Genomic DNA, 14,646 nt, shown 5'->3' on the forward strand with positions numbered 1-14,646 from the left:
CCAATAATGAACAAGTGGGAGCTTCTCAAGTGTCACGGGAGATCCCGCCTACACCTGCCTTTGCTCTTCATGCTTTCGGGAGCACAAAAAGTCTCTTGCTTTCTGTATCCTTCCTACCTGATGATACTATCAAACCGCTTACCACACCTGGCTTTTTAAATTACTTTACACAAGCCCAAATTCACTTTCATTGGAGTTTGAGCAAGCAATGTCCAGCTTTTACTGAAGTGACCAGTGTGAAGTGACTGAAGGCTGAAACCATATGAAATCAATACATTTCTTGTGGTTCCTTCAATGCGCAGTAAGCGAGCACAGATTGGCTGCAAATTCAACCCAGACTTACAAACCTCAGCAAATGTTCTTATGAACTTGATCCAGCCTTCAGGTTTGTTTCATCCAGTTTCAGGTTTCATCGTGAAAGTTTCACTGTGCCCTACATGCTGCCCCAATAAACGATGTCTCAAACAAAATGAGGACATCAGCAAAAACTAAGAACTCTTCAGATAGCAGTGTTTTAGTTTTATACCATATGTGAGAACATGCACTGACAAGCAGTATGCATACAGTTATCACTGTTACAAATCAAAAATTGTTCATGGTTAATGGACTTCTACTTTATTACAATTTTTGCCAAGAAACTATTTTCAAGAAATGTGGACGGAATACCTCTGTGCCGTAGTTCTTTTCTTTCCCCATCATATTCATTTACTACAAAACTGTAAGACTTGTCATCACAACACAGGCACAAAACCCCCAGCATGCTTTTTAGACATTTGGAGTGTGAAATAACTTAGCTCAAACTTTACTGAAGTAGTATTTTCTGCCTGCATATACCATCACTGAAGTAGGAAAGGGAAAGGAAAAATAATAATGAGGAAACTGAACATCTTTTATCCATCACATGAATACGAAGCCAAAATGCTCTTAATTGACTAGCTCATTGAACATACGACATCTTTTCCTATAAAGCTTGCACTACTGGCATTGTTTCCTTCCTTCTCAATCGTATTAAAACAATAATTAAAATAAGAAAACCCCTAGACTTACTATACTTTTAGGAAAGGACGTAGGTTGTTATTTTATATGCCATATCACGTAAGCAAAACCTTGTACACTTTGTAGTCTAAAATCAAAACTAAATCCCTTACATTCAGTTTGGGGAATTATTTAATCCCTGCACAAAAATATTGTTAAAGAAAAAATAAGCTTCACAATATTAATGGTCCAAGTCATGTAGGAAGATAGTCAAGTTCGATCTCTCACAAGCAACACACTGCTGAGATGACTGAAGTTAGTCCTCATTTATGCAGATGTGATTCGTAAAAGAAGTCAATCAGAAACTGTGACAAGACGTTTCCTGTAACAGATTTCAAGGTGAATACACCTGAAGTCAATGTGCTATTCCAGTCAAGGGCCCTTACTGGACCGGTCTTAAGTCTGAAGAGAAATCACTATTGACTGAAAGGGATGTACACTGGTTTACAGTAGAGCAGTGGCACTGTCTACAATTTCTGGCCTAGCTGTGCTGAGTTACACGGTTCTAACTGAACCAGATGGACAAAATCAAAACTACCAGCCATATTTCACAGGCCCTTAAAATGTATGGTGCAAATGATCTATTATGTGCCCAGGACCTTAGGTGCCAACAAGAACAAATGAGGTTGCACTACATGGAGCATTAAAAGAAAAATTAGGAGTTTTTACCTATTGATTGTATGTGTCTTCTACTAGCACAACGAAGAATACAGTAATTTTATGTAACTGCACTACAGGCTTCTATAAACCCTTTTTCATCTTTCTACATTAAACAGCAACCAACGACAACAATAAAAAAAAGGGTAACCTCTGGGTGCATAATGACTAAGACCTGTGAAAGAGAAAACAATAGAAAAATTATAAAAAATAAAGGGATATATTTTACATATACAAAATTAATGGGAACGGAAAACCTGCATTTATGTGAAATCCCCCACAAAATATCATTTTTACAGTATATTTAGCAGATTATGAGAATTACATTAAGCAACAGGAGGTTTTTTTTCATTATTGAAAATGTTAATGCTCCTGGTTTTATTAAAGAGTTGCTATATGCACTGGGTGCAAATTCAGGGTATTTCTAGGATCTCAACATAGGATAGTACTTCTCTAGTTGGTCAGATCCCAAAGATCATATTAAAAGCATAAGCTCAAAGTTTCAGTGCTGGAAATATTCAAAACAGGCTCTTATATTTAAGCTCTGTGGTTATAAAGTCAGCATTAATCCTGATAGTCCTCTATACAGGACAGAAACTGTCTGGCTACCTCTTGCAAACAGCACTGCACAACTGACCTGTTTTAAACTGCTTAACTTTTGGTGAATATTGACCTTTTAGAAATGTAAGGGAATGAAATAAATAGTAGAAAATGAAGTCACACATAAATGCATAGACTCACCTTGAACAGAAGGATGTTTTGGTGGCTTTTTTTTTAACCATTTATTAAGAGTGTTTCACATTGGAAGTTAGTGCAGGGAAAGAAACTGCTTTCAAAAAAACCCCTCTGGTTTTGTTGAAATTACTTTATATTGTGTGTAGCAGCAGGGGAACTTACTAGTACAAACTGTCGAGAAATGCACCACCACCACAGGAGCTATGGGTGAACTGGATGTTAACAGGAATGGTCTTGCTATCTACACTACAAAAGCAAGTAATAAACCCAACCTATTCCCAGCTCAAGAGTTCTTGTGAAAAGTTCCTGATTCAAGGCACACAGTCAGTCCCCAACACTGATGGTGGCAAACATGAAATGTTACTTATACGCACTGTTGAACAACCTCCCTCTTCTGCCCCTTCATCAGTGTGTAAAGATGCACCAAGATTATGTGCTCTACTCAAGGCCAATACGCTGTTAGCATTGCCCAGCCAGCAACAGAGGGAGACATAAGAGACTGTGGCAGAAGCCTGAAGAGACTGGGGGCAGCAGGAAGGGCAGAGAATAAAGTAGGAGCAGAAGCCAGTTACAAAGTATTAGTAATCCTTGAGGCTGCAGGCCTCGTTATGACAGTTTCATTAGAAATATGGATTAACACACTTGATACATTAAGAAAAAGGCCAGGAAAAGATTATATGGAGGAGAAGATGGAAGAAAAACAGCAAAACACACACCAAACCCACCAGATTCAGTAATCTCAGTCTAACAGCATTAAAAGAAAGTCAAAGGAAAATTACTCAAATCTTTACTATTCCCTGTAGTACACCCCAGCAGCAGATACCAAAGAAATAATGGTATGTTGAAAAGGGAACGTCATACTATTACAGGAGAAGAGTTTAACATGGGCTGTCATGCAAATTTAGGATGATGAGATTAGTGTCACCTAAATACCTCTCCATGCTGGTACAGATGGTAGTGCCAAAGCTGCAGAGCACATACCCCAATCCACAGCTCTCTGTTTCAAGGTGTCTTTCACATACATTTCAAAGGTACTCTAAATAAAAATGACTAGCTAAGTAAACAACCATGCAAGGCAAACTCACTACAACCCCTCTGTAAATCAAGGACAAATCAGCAGTGGACTATCTACACCTGTAGATGGAATTACTATTGTAATTATTTCCATTTGTGCCTGTATCCTTATACACCACTTGGGGGAAAAAAGATGTGCTAGATTTAAAAAACCAAAAACAACAAACAAAACCCCAACAATAACAAAGAATGAAAACCTTTCTCAGTTCTCTGGGAAATTAGAACAAAAAAAATCTAATATCTGCACCGTACTGCTTCAGCGAAACCAAGACTCAGAAAATATTAAATCAGCCTGACTAATTGTACTATAATCAAACCAAATTAATTGAATAAAGCCTCCCTTCAACAGCACTTGTTCACTGAACGAAGCAAGCTTTTTTACTGTTTCAGGCCACCTTAATTCAACACAGGTCGCTTAAACAATGTGCAATGCAAACATACACAACAACTATTGTTAAAATGGATTGGATTAGACTTTAGAAGAACTAACCTTTCAGAAGTCAAAGGTATGTACCTATCCACCTGTATTCACAAACAGGTTCAACAGCTGTATATCAGAAGTAACCCATGTATGTGCATCAGTTTCAGGGTTTTATTTCTACCTCATAGTGCAAATTCTCACTTCTACAGCCTTGTAAATTGTCTTTAGTTTTTGAGGTGTGGACAAAAAGTTTCAGAAAAATCCAAGGACAAGATCAGAGCAATCTATCCTCTGTTTTTGCGTTCATAACAACAAAAAAAGGTAGTCCCATGTTTTGCGTATGTCTCTACACTACTGAAAAATTATTTTCTGATTACGTGATGTCATACTATCTTAGCAAAATTAATTAAATAAAAAAAATAATAATTCACAGATGATGTGCCAGGGCACATCATCCTCTTAGCACTAATACCACTTTGCAATTTCATGAGAGCAGCTCCAAAGGAAAATCAAAAGCCAAATAAAATTCAGTTATACAGGAACCTTTTCTTCTTACTTCTGTTTTGATCATATTAAAAGTTCCTTTGCTATAGAATATCTGCTCACAAACAAGGCAGGCAAGCTTCACTAATTCCTTGTCATCATATATATCCTCATTGCTCTCTCTGACTCATGTTTCATATTGATCAGTCGCTTTCAGATGACTTCAGTTTTAAGCTTCATTTTGTTTTGCGTTTCCACGGCATGACGCCTAGTTCATGCACAACACAGGTTCCTTCCAGCTCTGCACTGAAAGTGCTTGGTGACTGTTATAACCTGTGTTATTCCAGTCATAGATCTCAGAGAACCATCTTCCAAGAGCATTTTGCTGATAGAGAAAACTCCCTTGTTGGCCTGCTTGAACGCACCGCTGGCCTCATTAGGAACAAAAGGGAAGAAGCCAACTTCGTCAAGCTCTCCACCTGGTCTCCATTTCTTGGGACACTGGAGTATTGCAGAGGAAGTGGTGGGATGATGAATGCATCCTTGCAGGATATACAAACTTTCTCTCTGGCTCAAAATCAAATTGAGAGGTCAACCCAACCACAAAAATATTTAATGAAAATTAAGGCTTAGAGTAACACTTCGGAGTAGATTTTATGTAGCAGAAGATGACATCAATATTCTTTCCACACGAGCCAAGTTCTCCAGTGCTAAGAATATTCTCTCATCTGCACTTAATCTCTAGACTAGGCTGTAGGCTGTTCTAAAGCATGACCTGGACGGCCTTGGTATGCAGCCTCCAAACTGCAGCCCTACTTCTAAATGTCTAGAACAAGATATAAAGACATACTTTGTGCCACAACTCTATTTTGTTATGTGGCCTTTATGCTCACACTCCCTGTCCTTCATTGAATACCAGCAAGACTTTGCAAATGACGTGTGAGCGCCCTTACCTGGAAGCGTTAGATGCAAAAATAAGAATGAGGGAGAAAGGGAGGGAGACTTCAAGTCCCTACAGACACTTCAGGAATTATTCCAGAATGTAGTTCGTTACATTTTAATAAATTACAAATTAGTGGGATATTCATTATGGGAAGGAATCTAAAAATACGCAAAGTACTAATATATCTAAAAGCTAATATAGAAAAACCAAAGTAATGCAATAATTTGCATTTTGAACTACTAAATTTATTTGAAAATCTTATTTTTAGTCTTACTGTAGATTAATCCAACGCACCCCTTTTTGCAACTAATCTAAACGGGTAGGTAGCATTACCATGAAAGCGTGTTATTTAAAAAAAAAAAAAATCTGTAACATTAGAAAAAGCAGCACAATACTCTTGTACAAAAGATCAGTGATAAATAAACTTTAGATTTTAAAAAAATCGGGCCACAGTCAATATTATCAGCAGCTGGTCTGAACCGCCTTGGGATTCCAGGGATGGTAAGTTTGCCAATCTGCAAGTCATGACATGTAGCATCAAACAGTCACATCAAGCTTTTAGCAAAACACTGGACAGCAAGGACCTTTCCTAAAAAGCTATCTACTCCGCCTGTAATTTTCTCTTGTGTATGTAACGTTTTGTTGCTGTTGTTGATCGTGATTTAAAGAAAAAAAAAGCATATTGGGATAGGAGGTAACTGGCTGTATACAGCAGCCATTTCTGTGAGTGGTAAAGACAGGAAAGGCAGCCACTGTTTTCAGCCATTTTCTCTCAGATTGTACTTGAAAGAAAACAAATGCATAAATGTAAAATGTTTGCCCAACCTTCACTCTGAAATCAAAGCATTAATAGAATTTCCACAAATTCTTATTTCTGCAGAGGATATGAAACTGGCACATTAGCACGTTTTTCAAATAGCTTTGTGAGTATGTTAAATTACTGTAATATAAAGAATGAACGTACGTTATTACCAGAGTCCAATAAGAATAAGAGCCTCATTGTGCTGTCATACACAGAAATAGATACTGAGAGAGCTGTTACCCCACATAGCTGACAATGTAATATCTGAATACAGTTTTTTCATACAGCTAACATACAGTCCTTCTGAAAGCACTACTACTGCTTACGATCAAATTTAAACATCACAGAAATGTCCTCCTCCTTAAAGCAAGGGAAACTGAAGAATTTCTTCCTCCTCTCCCCAAAATGAAGTGACCTGTGAAAAGGTAAATAGCAAATATATGCAGAAAGCTGGGAATTGAAGCAGACAAGAAACAGTGCCAGAGAGGCAAGATGATTTCTTCATCAATTTCAGCATGCCACATTGACAAAGATGAAGAAATACCAGTAAAGACATGAATCCCGAAAGTCTAGAGGATTTATACTGACAGCCTGAGTGTTTACTAACTAAACTACACTCAGAGGTGTTTATAGGAAACACCCTAAAGGTACAATGCTGACTCAGCAATGCTTCTTTTACTTGAAATTGACAAGATGGAATTTTTTCTGTCCCTGAGTCTTCCATATGAGCATTGTCAGAAGACAGCCAATTACCTCTCAAAAACAAAAAACCAACCCCACAACTAAAAGATGTTCTTGCAGTGTCCTACACGTTTTAATTCATCATGTAACTTTTATTTCAGGGCACAGCATTAGGGCTTTTCCTTAAAATGCCGATCTGCTTTTTGATCTTTACTGCTGACATGAAATAAAAGAGCTGTACATTACATAAATCTTCAGTTTTGCTTAGCTTGAAGCTGATAAAAAGAGAAAGAGAAAACAAAGCCAACTGCATAAATCCTTCCAAACCAAAAGACATTCCCCTTACCCCAACTAACATTCATTTCTGCACATCTTGTTTGAATTATCATCTGAAGTTAGTCTTGTTCCATCTCCAGAACAAGTCAAACAGCAGAGCATAAAGATATGGCTATATGAATAAAAACACATGATCTACTTGGTCACTGAAAACCTAAAAATAAGCTCAGACAGAAAAATGTTATCTAGCAATTGACTTGTTACTTTGATCCCTTCGTTTCTGTATTCTGTCACACGCATTCAACCCAGCAGCTACTGGAAGCATCGGCACGCACCTTCAATGTGCTGCAAATCAACAGCCTGAGGAAATCGCTGCACTTACAGAGCTGTGATATTCAATTCAAATAAGACAGTATCATATTATAGGAAGGAAAAGTTAAATTTTAAGACAAAGCGCAAGAACTGTGGCACTAGGGACTATAAAACGTAGCAAATCTGAACAGGTGGCACAGCAACAGTTTATCAGATTCTCTGGCTCTGATTTTCTTGTACAGAAAAACTGATCTCCACTAGGATTCATAAAATGGGAAGGTCTTTCTTGTCTGTACCCTTTTGCTTCTGAATCATTACATGAAAGTTAAGACAATGTTTGCTATACTGAAAAAAGTTAGGATTGTTTTTAGTTACTTTTTTTAATTTCGATTTTTCATTCAAAAAGTCAAATTAGCTATTTTGAGATTAAAAATAAGTTTTTAAGGGTTTTTATATATTTATTTGCAGCATGCCTCGATTAATCTACCACCAATAGTACACCTTCAAAGTTCAAATCTCAGGCCTGAATTAGAAAGACTTGAAGTCTGATCTTCTGCTTATCAGGTGAATGCTGCAGTGAATATTTATTTTAAAGGAAGATGCCCACTGTTTCAAAGTTGTTCCATTTTGCTTACGCCTTCTGAAAAATCATCCATTACAAAAGCAAACAAGGAGAAACAAACTTACTTCTCTCCAGCCTCATGACTTCAACCTTGATTCCAAACTGTGTCCCAACAGACATTCCAATGACGGTACACAGAAATCAAGAGGGAAACAGGAGAAATGTCAAGAAGAGAAATGATGTCCTAAACCAACCTAGTCAATAGTCTTATGATTAAAACACTCCTAAAGGATGAGAGAGGCGTGAACTGAATCTTGGTTTTCCACACATTATACAAACAACTTAACGCTCACGCTCTTAGAAAAAAGGAAACAACAGGATTGCACTGCTGCTGAGAAAATGTTCTATAGAGCTTTTTGGTGGCACATCCAGTTATTGGGTATGACCTCTGAGAGACTACAGTCTTCTTTTTTAACTACTGCTGATAGCTTACCCCCGGAAAATATGTCATAGCAGAACCACAGGAAAAAGTGCAATGTGCTGCAAAAGCTGTGTATGCTTTAACATAAATCCCTACACTTACTGAAAGCACTTTTAACTGTTACAACTAAATGCATACACAAAACCAACTGTCAGAGGAAACACAATGAACAGATAACGGAAGATATCCCCAGTGATAAAGAACAGACGTGAATGAAAGTGGTCAACGGCAGAGTGAACCTCCTGTACAGAAAAGAGTAAGAAGCACTTTAAATTTCTATCCAGCACTGAGCACAGGACCTTAAAAATGTTAAGGTCAAAGAAAGAAAGGACAGTATCATGTGGCTTGGATGCGCTGCTAAGAAACCACATAGATGTAGTCAAAGGGCACTGCCTCCAAATCCAAAACATTCTTCTTGATATTGCATTAGTAACATAGTGCTTACTAAATATATCACTACCTAAAGACTTACCACCTTTTAAAATAACTTTCAAATGATCATTAAATCCTATGGTGTTGGCTGTTAATTTTACTCCTGGAAAAAATAGGTAATAGCAGTAGAACCAGAATTAGTGAGCTGGACAAGACACAGGGACAGTTTGCAGTGGTTAGAACTTTACATGCAATTAATTCCTTTCACAAATGCATATGCTCACAGAAATGATTGATTTTACTTCTTGTGGTATTAAAAAAAGAAGCAGAGCAGGGAAATTTGTTCTTGAGAAGTCAACAACCATTGAGAGGAAGAGGAAAGGAGGGGAGAAGCCTGGAGCCTACAAGAATTTGTAAATAGTAACAGTGAGGCAAAATCTTGCTCATTAAAAATAAAATCTGGAGGGAGGAACAAAAATGTTAGGACTGGCTCAGAGATGTGCACAAGAATAAACCTTATAGACATTCAACAGCCTCATTCAACAGATTGCCCACAAGAAACACGGAAAACATTCACCCCAGTGCACTGTAACTGCTTGCAGGATTAATGTTTAAAACGTATTTTATGATATAACCTTTCTTGTATGACCTCAATTATCAATAGAAAACCAGTGTTAAAACGTAACACAGAATTAATGTAATTAAAAGTATTTAATTACAACATGCTTTCAACATTTCCCTAATACAGCTATTATGTGATTTGCAGTAGAAAAACTATATTAAGGCACCTTAGTTTCAGTTGTAGGTGCATTCTAATTTCCCTTTTTCCCCACCAACATGAAAATTTTTTAATCAAAGGAATATCTGTATCTAAGGATCATGTATTTTATGGAAACTGTATTATACGTGCATTTAGTTGTTCTGTTTACAGCATACGCTTCCAATAATACAAATTACTATGGCACTTCTTACCTTCCATTTTCAGGGTGAAAGGAATTTACCACAATAAATTATGCTTTCTTCCTATTTCTAGTACTTACCATCTCAAAGTTGAAATACATCCTTCAGAACTTAATTGCAAAGGATTTTTCATTAAGTTTTGGAATCAAAGCTTTCTATTTTTAGCATTTTTTTAGTATTACCTTTTTAGTCAGAGGAAGTATTTGTATGCCTTTGTTGTCTTCTCACTTGTGCTAATAACACTGGGATGTTTGTTTTTGTTTAAAAAAAAACACACAACCTATTCCCACAACAGCTGCTTTCATCACTAACAGGTAACCAGCAATGTCCATATTAAACAAATCTTAGAAGACGCAAATACTGAGGAGTCTCTCTCCATTAGACTGCACAAGCCTGAAAGCTTTGACAGTATGCTGCAACACCAGGGCTTCACGTTCCACAGTAATACAGCAAACTTGAGACCCATCATTGCCAAAGTCCCAGACCAACACACTTAGAAGCACAAACAGCACTATGTAGGTTCCAATAAACACCAAGCAAAAATCATAGTTGTGCTAATTAACTTAAGGCTATAAATACTGTACCTGCCTAGTAGTATAGGCAATATTAATGACTGCCGCCAATCACTGCATGTCAATGCAATACAAAATATAAAGGTGTCTTGACCCATATACAAAGGAAATACCTCTCTGAAGTACTGGAGGATGTTGGCCCCCGTGCAACTACTCCTGGCAGATGACAGCCAGCATTCCATTCATGTAGTAGCACCACTGAACTCCTTGCAGACAAAGCACTCCTGTATTTACAGGATGGAAGCAGATGAACTGCATCTGCTTTGGCAGTAGCATGCCTTACTGACTCCAATTTTGACTTCTAAGAAAGCAAACTGAAAGTTAGTAGGAAACAATCATCAGTACTGGGGAGTGCATTAAGGCTACACTAAACTTTGAGAAAAGGATTTGTGGCAATTCAGTCAGTGCCTGGTGCAAGTGTTTGATGTAGCGATAATAAACTGTTATGACCTATAATTTATATTTTGTCCACCGGTTTTAAAAGGAACGTTATCTGTCTACATGAGGATCACACACTATGGAGTCTGCATCTGTGTGTAGTTACTGAAGGCTGTAGTGGCAGTAAATCTCCAGCAGAGAAAGAGACAGAGCCTTATAGATTCAGACGTTCACAATCTGAAGGCTGTTTCAGAACTTAAGGGCACACACAATATTGCCATATTAATATGCCTGAGAAAATAACCAGGGGTGGAAGGGAAATGGAAACAAGAGTATGTTTCAGGTTGGAAACAAAGCCTCCTGTACTCTGCTGTCTCTACTATCTGCTTTACTGATAACTTTATCCTCCCAGCTATCAAACCAGACAACCTAGATTTATGTTTTGTTTTCGTTTACCTTATAATGGCCACCATACAACAGGGCAATAGGCAGAGCATAAAGCACACCCACTTAATCTTTCTACCACAACATATATTAAGCGTACATCTTATACAATCCTGACAGTCCCTGAGAATCAGAAGTCCCTATTTTCCCAGGCTCCACAAAAGCGTATGGCCCACACGGAACATATTGAATATACAAACCTGCAGAGGAAGATTGTTTTAAGGTCTGGAACTCACAGCAGGAACCAAGCTAAGTTCAGTTCCACTTGGAAGCCATAAAAGCATGGGTTTAAAAAAAGTGCAGCAGTATCTGGTGTTTGATATCTAACAGTATGCAACATGTTTATGACATGTATTAGTCTACAAAATCTGAGTTCATAGCCTGGGACAACAAAGCAGAGCTCGGCTCTGGCATATGTAGTGGGAAATAGAAAGGCATGTCTCGTAGTGTAATGGATATTGCCGCTCCCTCAAGAGCTTGAGCTGCATAGAGCAGGTGGTTCAATGAAAGACATCAGCACTTTGGAAAAAATTAAAATACAATTAAAAGAGCAATTAAATAGCAGCTGGTTTAAATAAGAGTCTATTCAGATGGGTTTTACTGTAAGAACAACTCAATTCAGTTCTGCAGAATTATTTCTCAGAATTGAAAGGGAAGAAAGTTTAGATAAATACGTAGTAACTAAAACTGTCTCAGTCACACAGCGCTAGGTTAAAAATGTTACCAAATTAATGAAATTTAGATGATGTATCACTTTAGAACTACTTTAAAAGTAGTCTGATTCCAAGTCGGACAATCAGGTCCTGTGGCACTTTCTGTGGTCTTAAAACAGCTTTTCCCTAATTTACAAAAGAACCTTCCCTCTCCCTCACATGAAGTAAAATAACCACAGAAGCAACAAAAGAACGAGCCCAAGTATATAATGGAAAGAGCGAAACATACCAACACATACAACAACACACCAAGCCTACATCTTGAAAAAAAAAAAAAGAAAAAAGTTTTATATATTACATGAGATCAACAGAAGTAAGTGTTAAAAAGGGTCATGGTTAATTTCAATATATGCTTTAAAGGGTAGGACTGTCTCCAGGAAGAAGGAGTTACTTGCCAAGCAGGAAATCATATCAATACGAGCTATTCTTAATCATCATAGTCTCATCCAGTGGAGAAAATGTAGTCATTTTACCAAGTGAACACCACTTCTTATTTTCATACCTCAAAGTCTTCTCCTCCTTCCTCTCCCCCCACCCAACACCCTTTCTCTACAGCAAATATTATATGAAGACAAATGGTGGATTCTGTGTTTGAAAACGTTTGTTGAGTTTGGGGTATTTTTCCCAATTTTAACATGAAGTAGAATTAGAAAAGTGTTATGTATAACCCAGTGAGAGTCTGAATCAACTCAGTCTATACTGAACTAAATTTTGCGTTAATTTTCCAGGCTCGTGAGTTTGTATCTCATCGTCTTGACAGCAAAGATACAAAAGGAAACTGGTGTCCCATGTATAAAAGCCAATAATCCCATACAGAATATTTTCCAATAAATGGATTTCCAAAATGCAACTAACTGCAAAAGGAAAAAGGGTTTTAAATGAGGAATTGCACTTCCTCTACAGTGTTCATTTAGTACTAGAAGACAATTTGGCAAACATACTGAAAAAGGGGCACTGCAACTGAACCAGACCTTGCCATCTTTCCCTTCCACTCAGCGTGCTCCATGGATCATTCTCCTCCTTACTAGGAAAAGTAATCTGAGCTACCTCCATTGAATTCTGCAACATGCTTAGGTGAGAAGGAAAATAAGGAACAGCTCTCAGGCTGCTCTTTACGATAACAGAGCCTGAGACAGGAGCAACCCTTCCATTCCTCCATGCTGGAGTACTCTGGAGGTTTCAGTTCTGCCATCAGCCAATAACTACAGAGCCAAGGCTTTAATTTCTTAAATTTTTCAAAGTTTTAGGTTTTATAAGGCTGGTAAGCAAGATTTTAAAATATATACACTGTGGTTGAAAAACTTCCAAAGTACTGTAAAAAAATCTCTTACATATTAGACTATTATCAGTTCAATTTCACTTTCAATTGAATAAAAATTTCTTTCTACACTCACTTGTGGGGAGTACAAGAAAGTAGAAAATTAAGCAAAGACAAATCATCCTGTTCTGCACAAGATTTAGATGGAACATAAAAGGCTAAAATCTCATCCCCTAAGTATTTTAGCAGTGCAGCTGAATGGCTACTTGTGCCCTATATAAAAGTGATAAAAAATGTAGTTAAATTTTAATTCAACTGTCTTTCCAAAACAAGTGTTACCATGGCGTCATATAGCATGAAACAAAACAGAATGCATACGTAAGCATACCATTGGCATACGCATATATACACATATTGTGCAAAGCACGATCAGTTATACCTGAAAAATAACCATGCTTACCTGTTAATGTAACTTAAAGCAACATAGGTTGGTTGCTGAAGTTCTTGTTTCTCTAATACACGTGGGTCTGTATCTGGAATAAAAAAAACACGCACTGAATTGAGTTTTCTATATTTACATTGAAACATATGGGACTATACACTGCAAAGTAACATAAACAAAGACAAGAGATATAAAATAGCTCAATCCAGTTTATCCATACAGAGTATGCTTAGCACAGCACAATCATTTGTTCATTCATTCATAAACACAGTATTGCATTACTTTACACAAGAATTTGAAACATCAACAGTGATGTAATTTCCAACTGTCACACAAGCTTTCACAATCCCCCTCATAAATATTAGTTTTCACGGCTTTCCATGATTTACAGTGTTAAAATGATCAAGCTTTCTTTTTTTTTGACGTAGCTATTTCTAAATATGGTTGACACATTTTGAGATGTGACAAGAGTGATTAGATCTCTTAAGATGGGACTTGATACTTTTCTTCTGCTTCTCTGAGTTTTGCTTTCTCCCTTCTCTACAGCTTATTTTCTGAAGCTCTCAATCAGAAAAGTCAGACAAAAATGCACTTGAAGCAAAATGCTTGCCAAGCAGAGCATTCATTGCCCACCAAACGCCCTGAAGCAAACATGATCCTATTCCCTCAAGTGCATTCACTCTAACTAAAGAATATGTTTTCAATCACTGTTTTCATTGTCCTTTTCAGTTAAGTTCTGTTTTATCTAACAAAGAAGTAGTCTTGGTTTAAATTTCTGAAACCAAAAATAAAGGAGTATGCCCATAGTTTACGTAGTTCTCTTACACAAAAAAAGAAGAAAAAAAAAAAAGGATTACATCGAGGTTTCAAATACAGCCTTGCCCGACATTTTAGAAATGTACCTTTAGGAGCTGGGCATAAGCAGTCTTTAAAAGTTCACAATGGAAAATGTGCATCATGCCTGTGCAGATTACTACATAGTCATTAACAACATATTTTATGCATTACTTTAAAAGCAATTCTGGGTGCAACTTCTGCATTTAAC

At 37.2% G+C, this 14,646-nt stretch overlaps 1 protein-coding gene across 1 annotated transcript in view; it reads right to left on the reverse strand.

The window, feature by feature from the left end:
* The window catches only part of JAZF1 (JAZF zinc finger 1), a 199,354-nt gene that overhangs the window by 75,798 nt on the left and 108,910 nt on the right, over positions 1 to 14,646 (reverse strand). The window contains exon 2 of the mRNA XM_074574921.1: positions 13,620 to 13,692. Within this exon, the coding sequence (XP_074431022.1) occupies positions 13,620 to 13,692 (73 nt within the window). The remainder of the gene's footprint in view (positions 1 to 13,619; positions 13,693 to 14,646) is intronic.

Source organism: Larus michahellis, chromosome 2 (genome assembly GCF_964199755.1).
Source record: "Larus michahellis chromosome 2, bLarMic1.1, whole genome shotgun sequence".
Taxonomy (NCBI): domain Eukaryota; kingdom Metazoa; phylum Chordata; class Aves; order Charadriiformes; family Laridae; genus Larus; species Larus michahellis.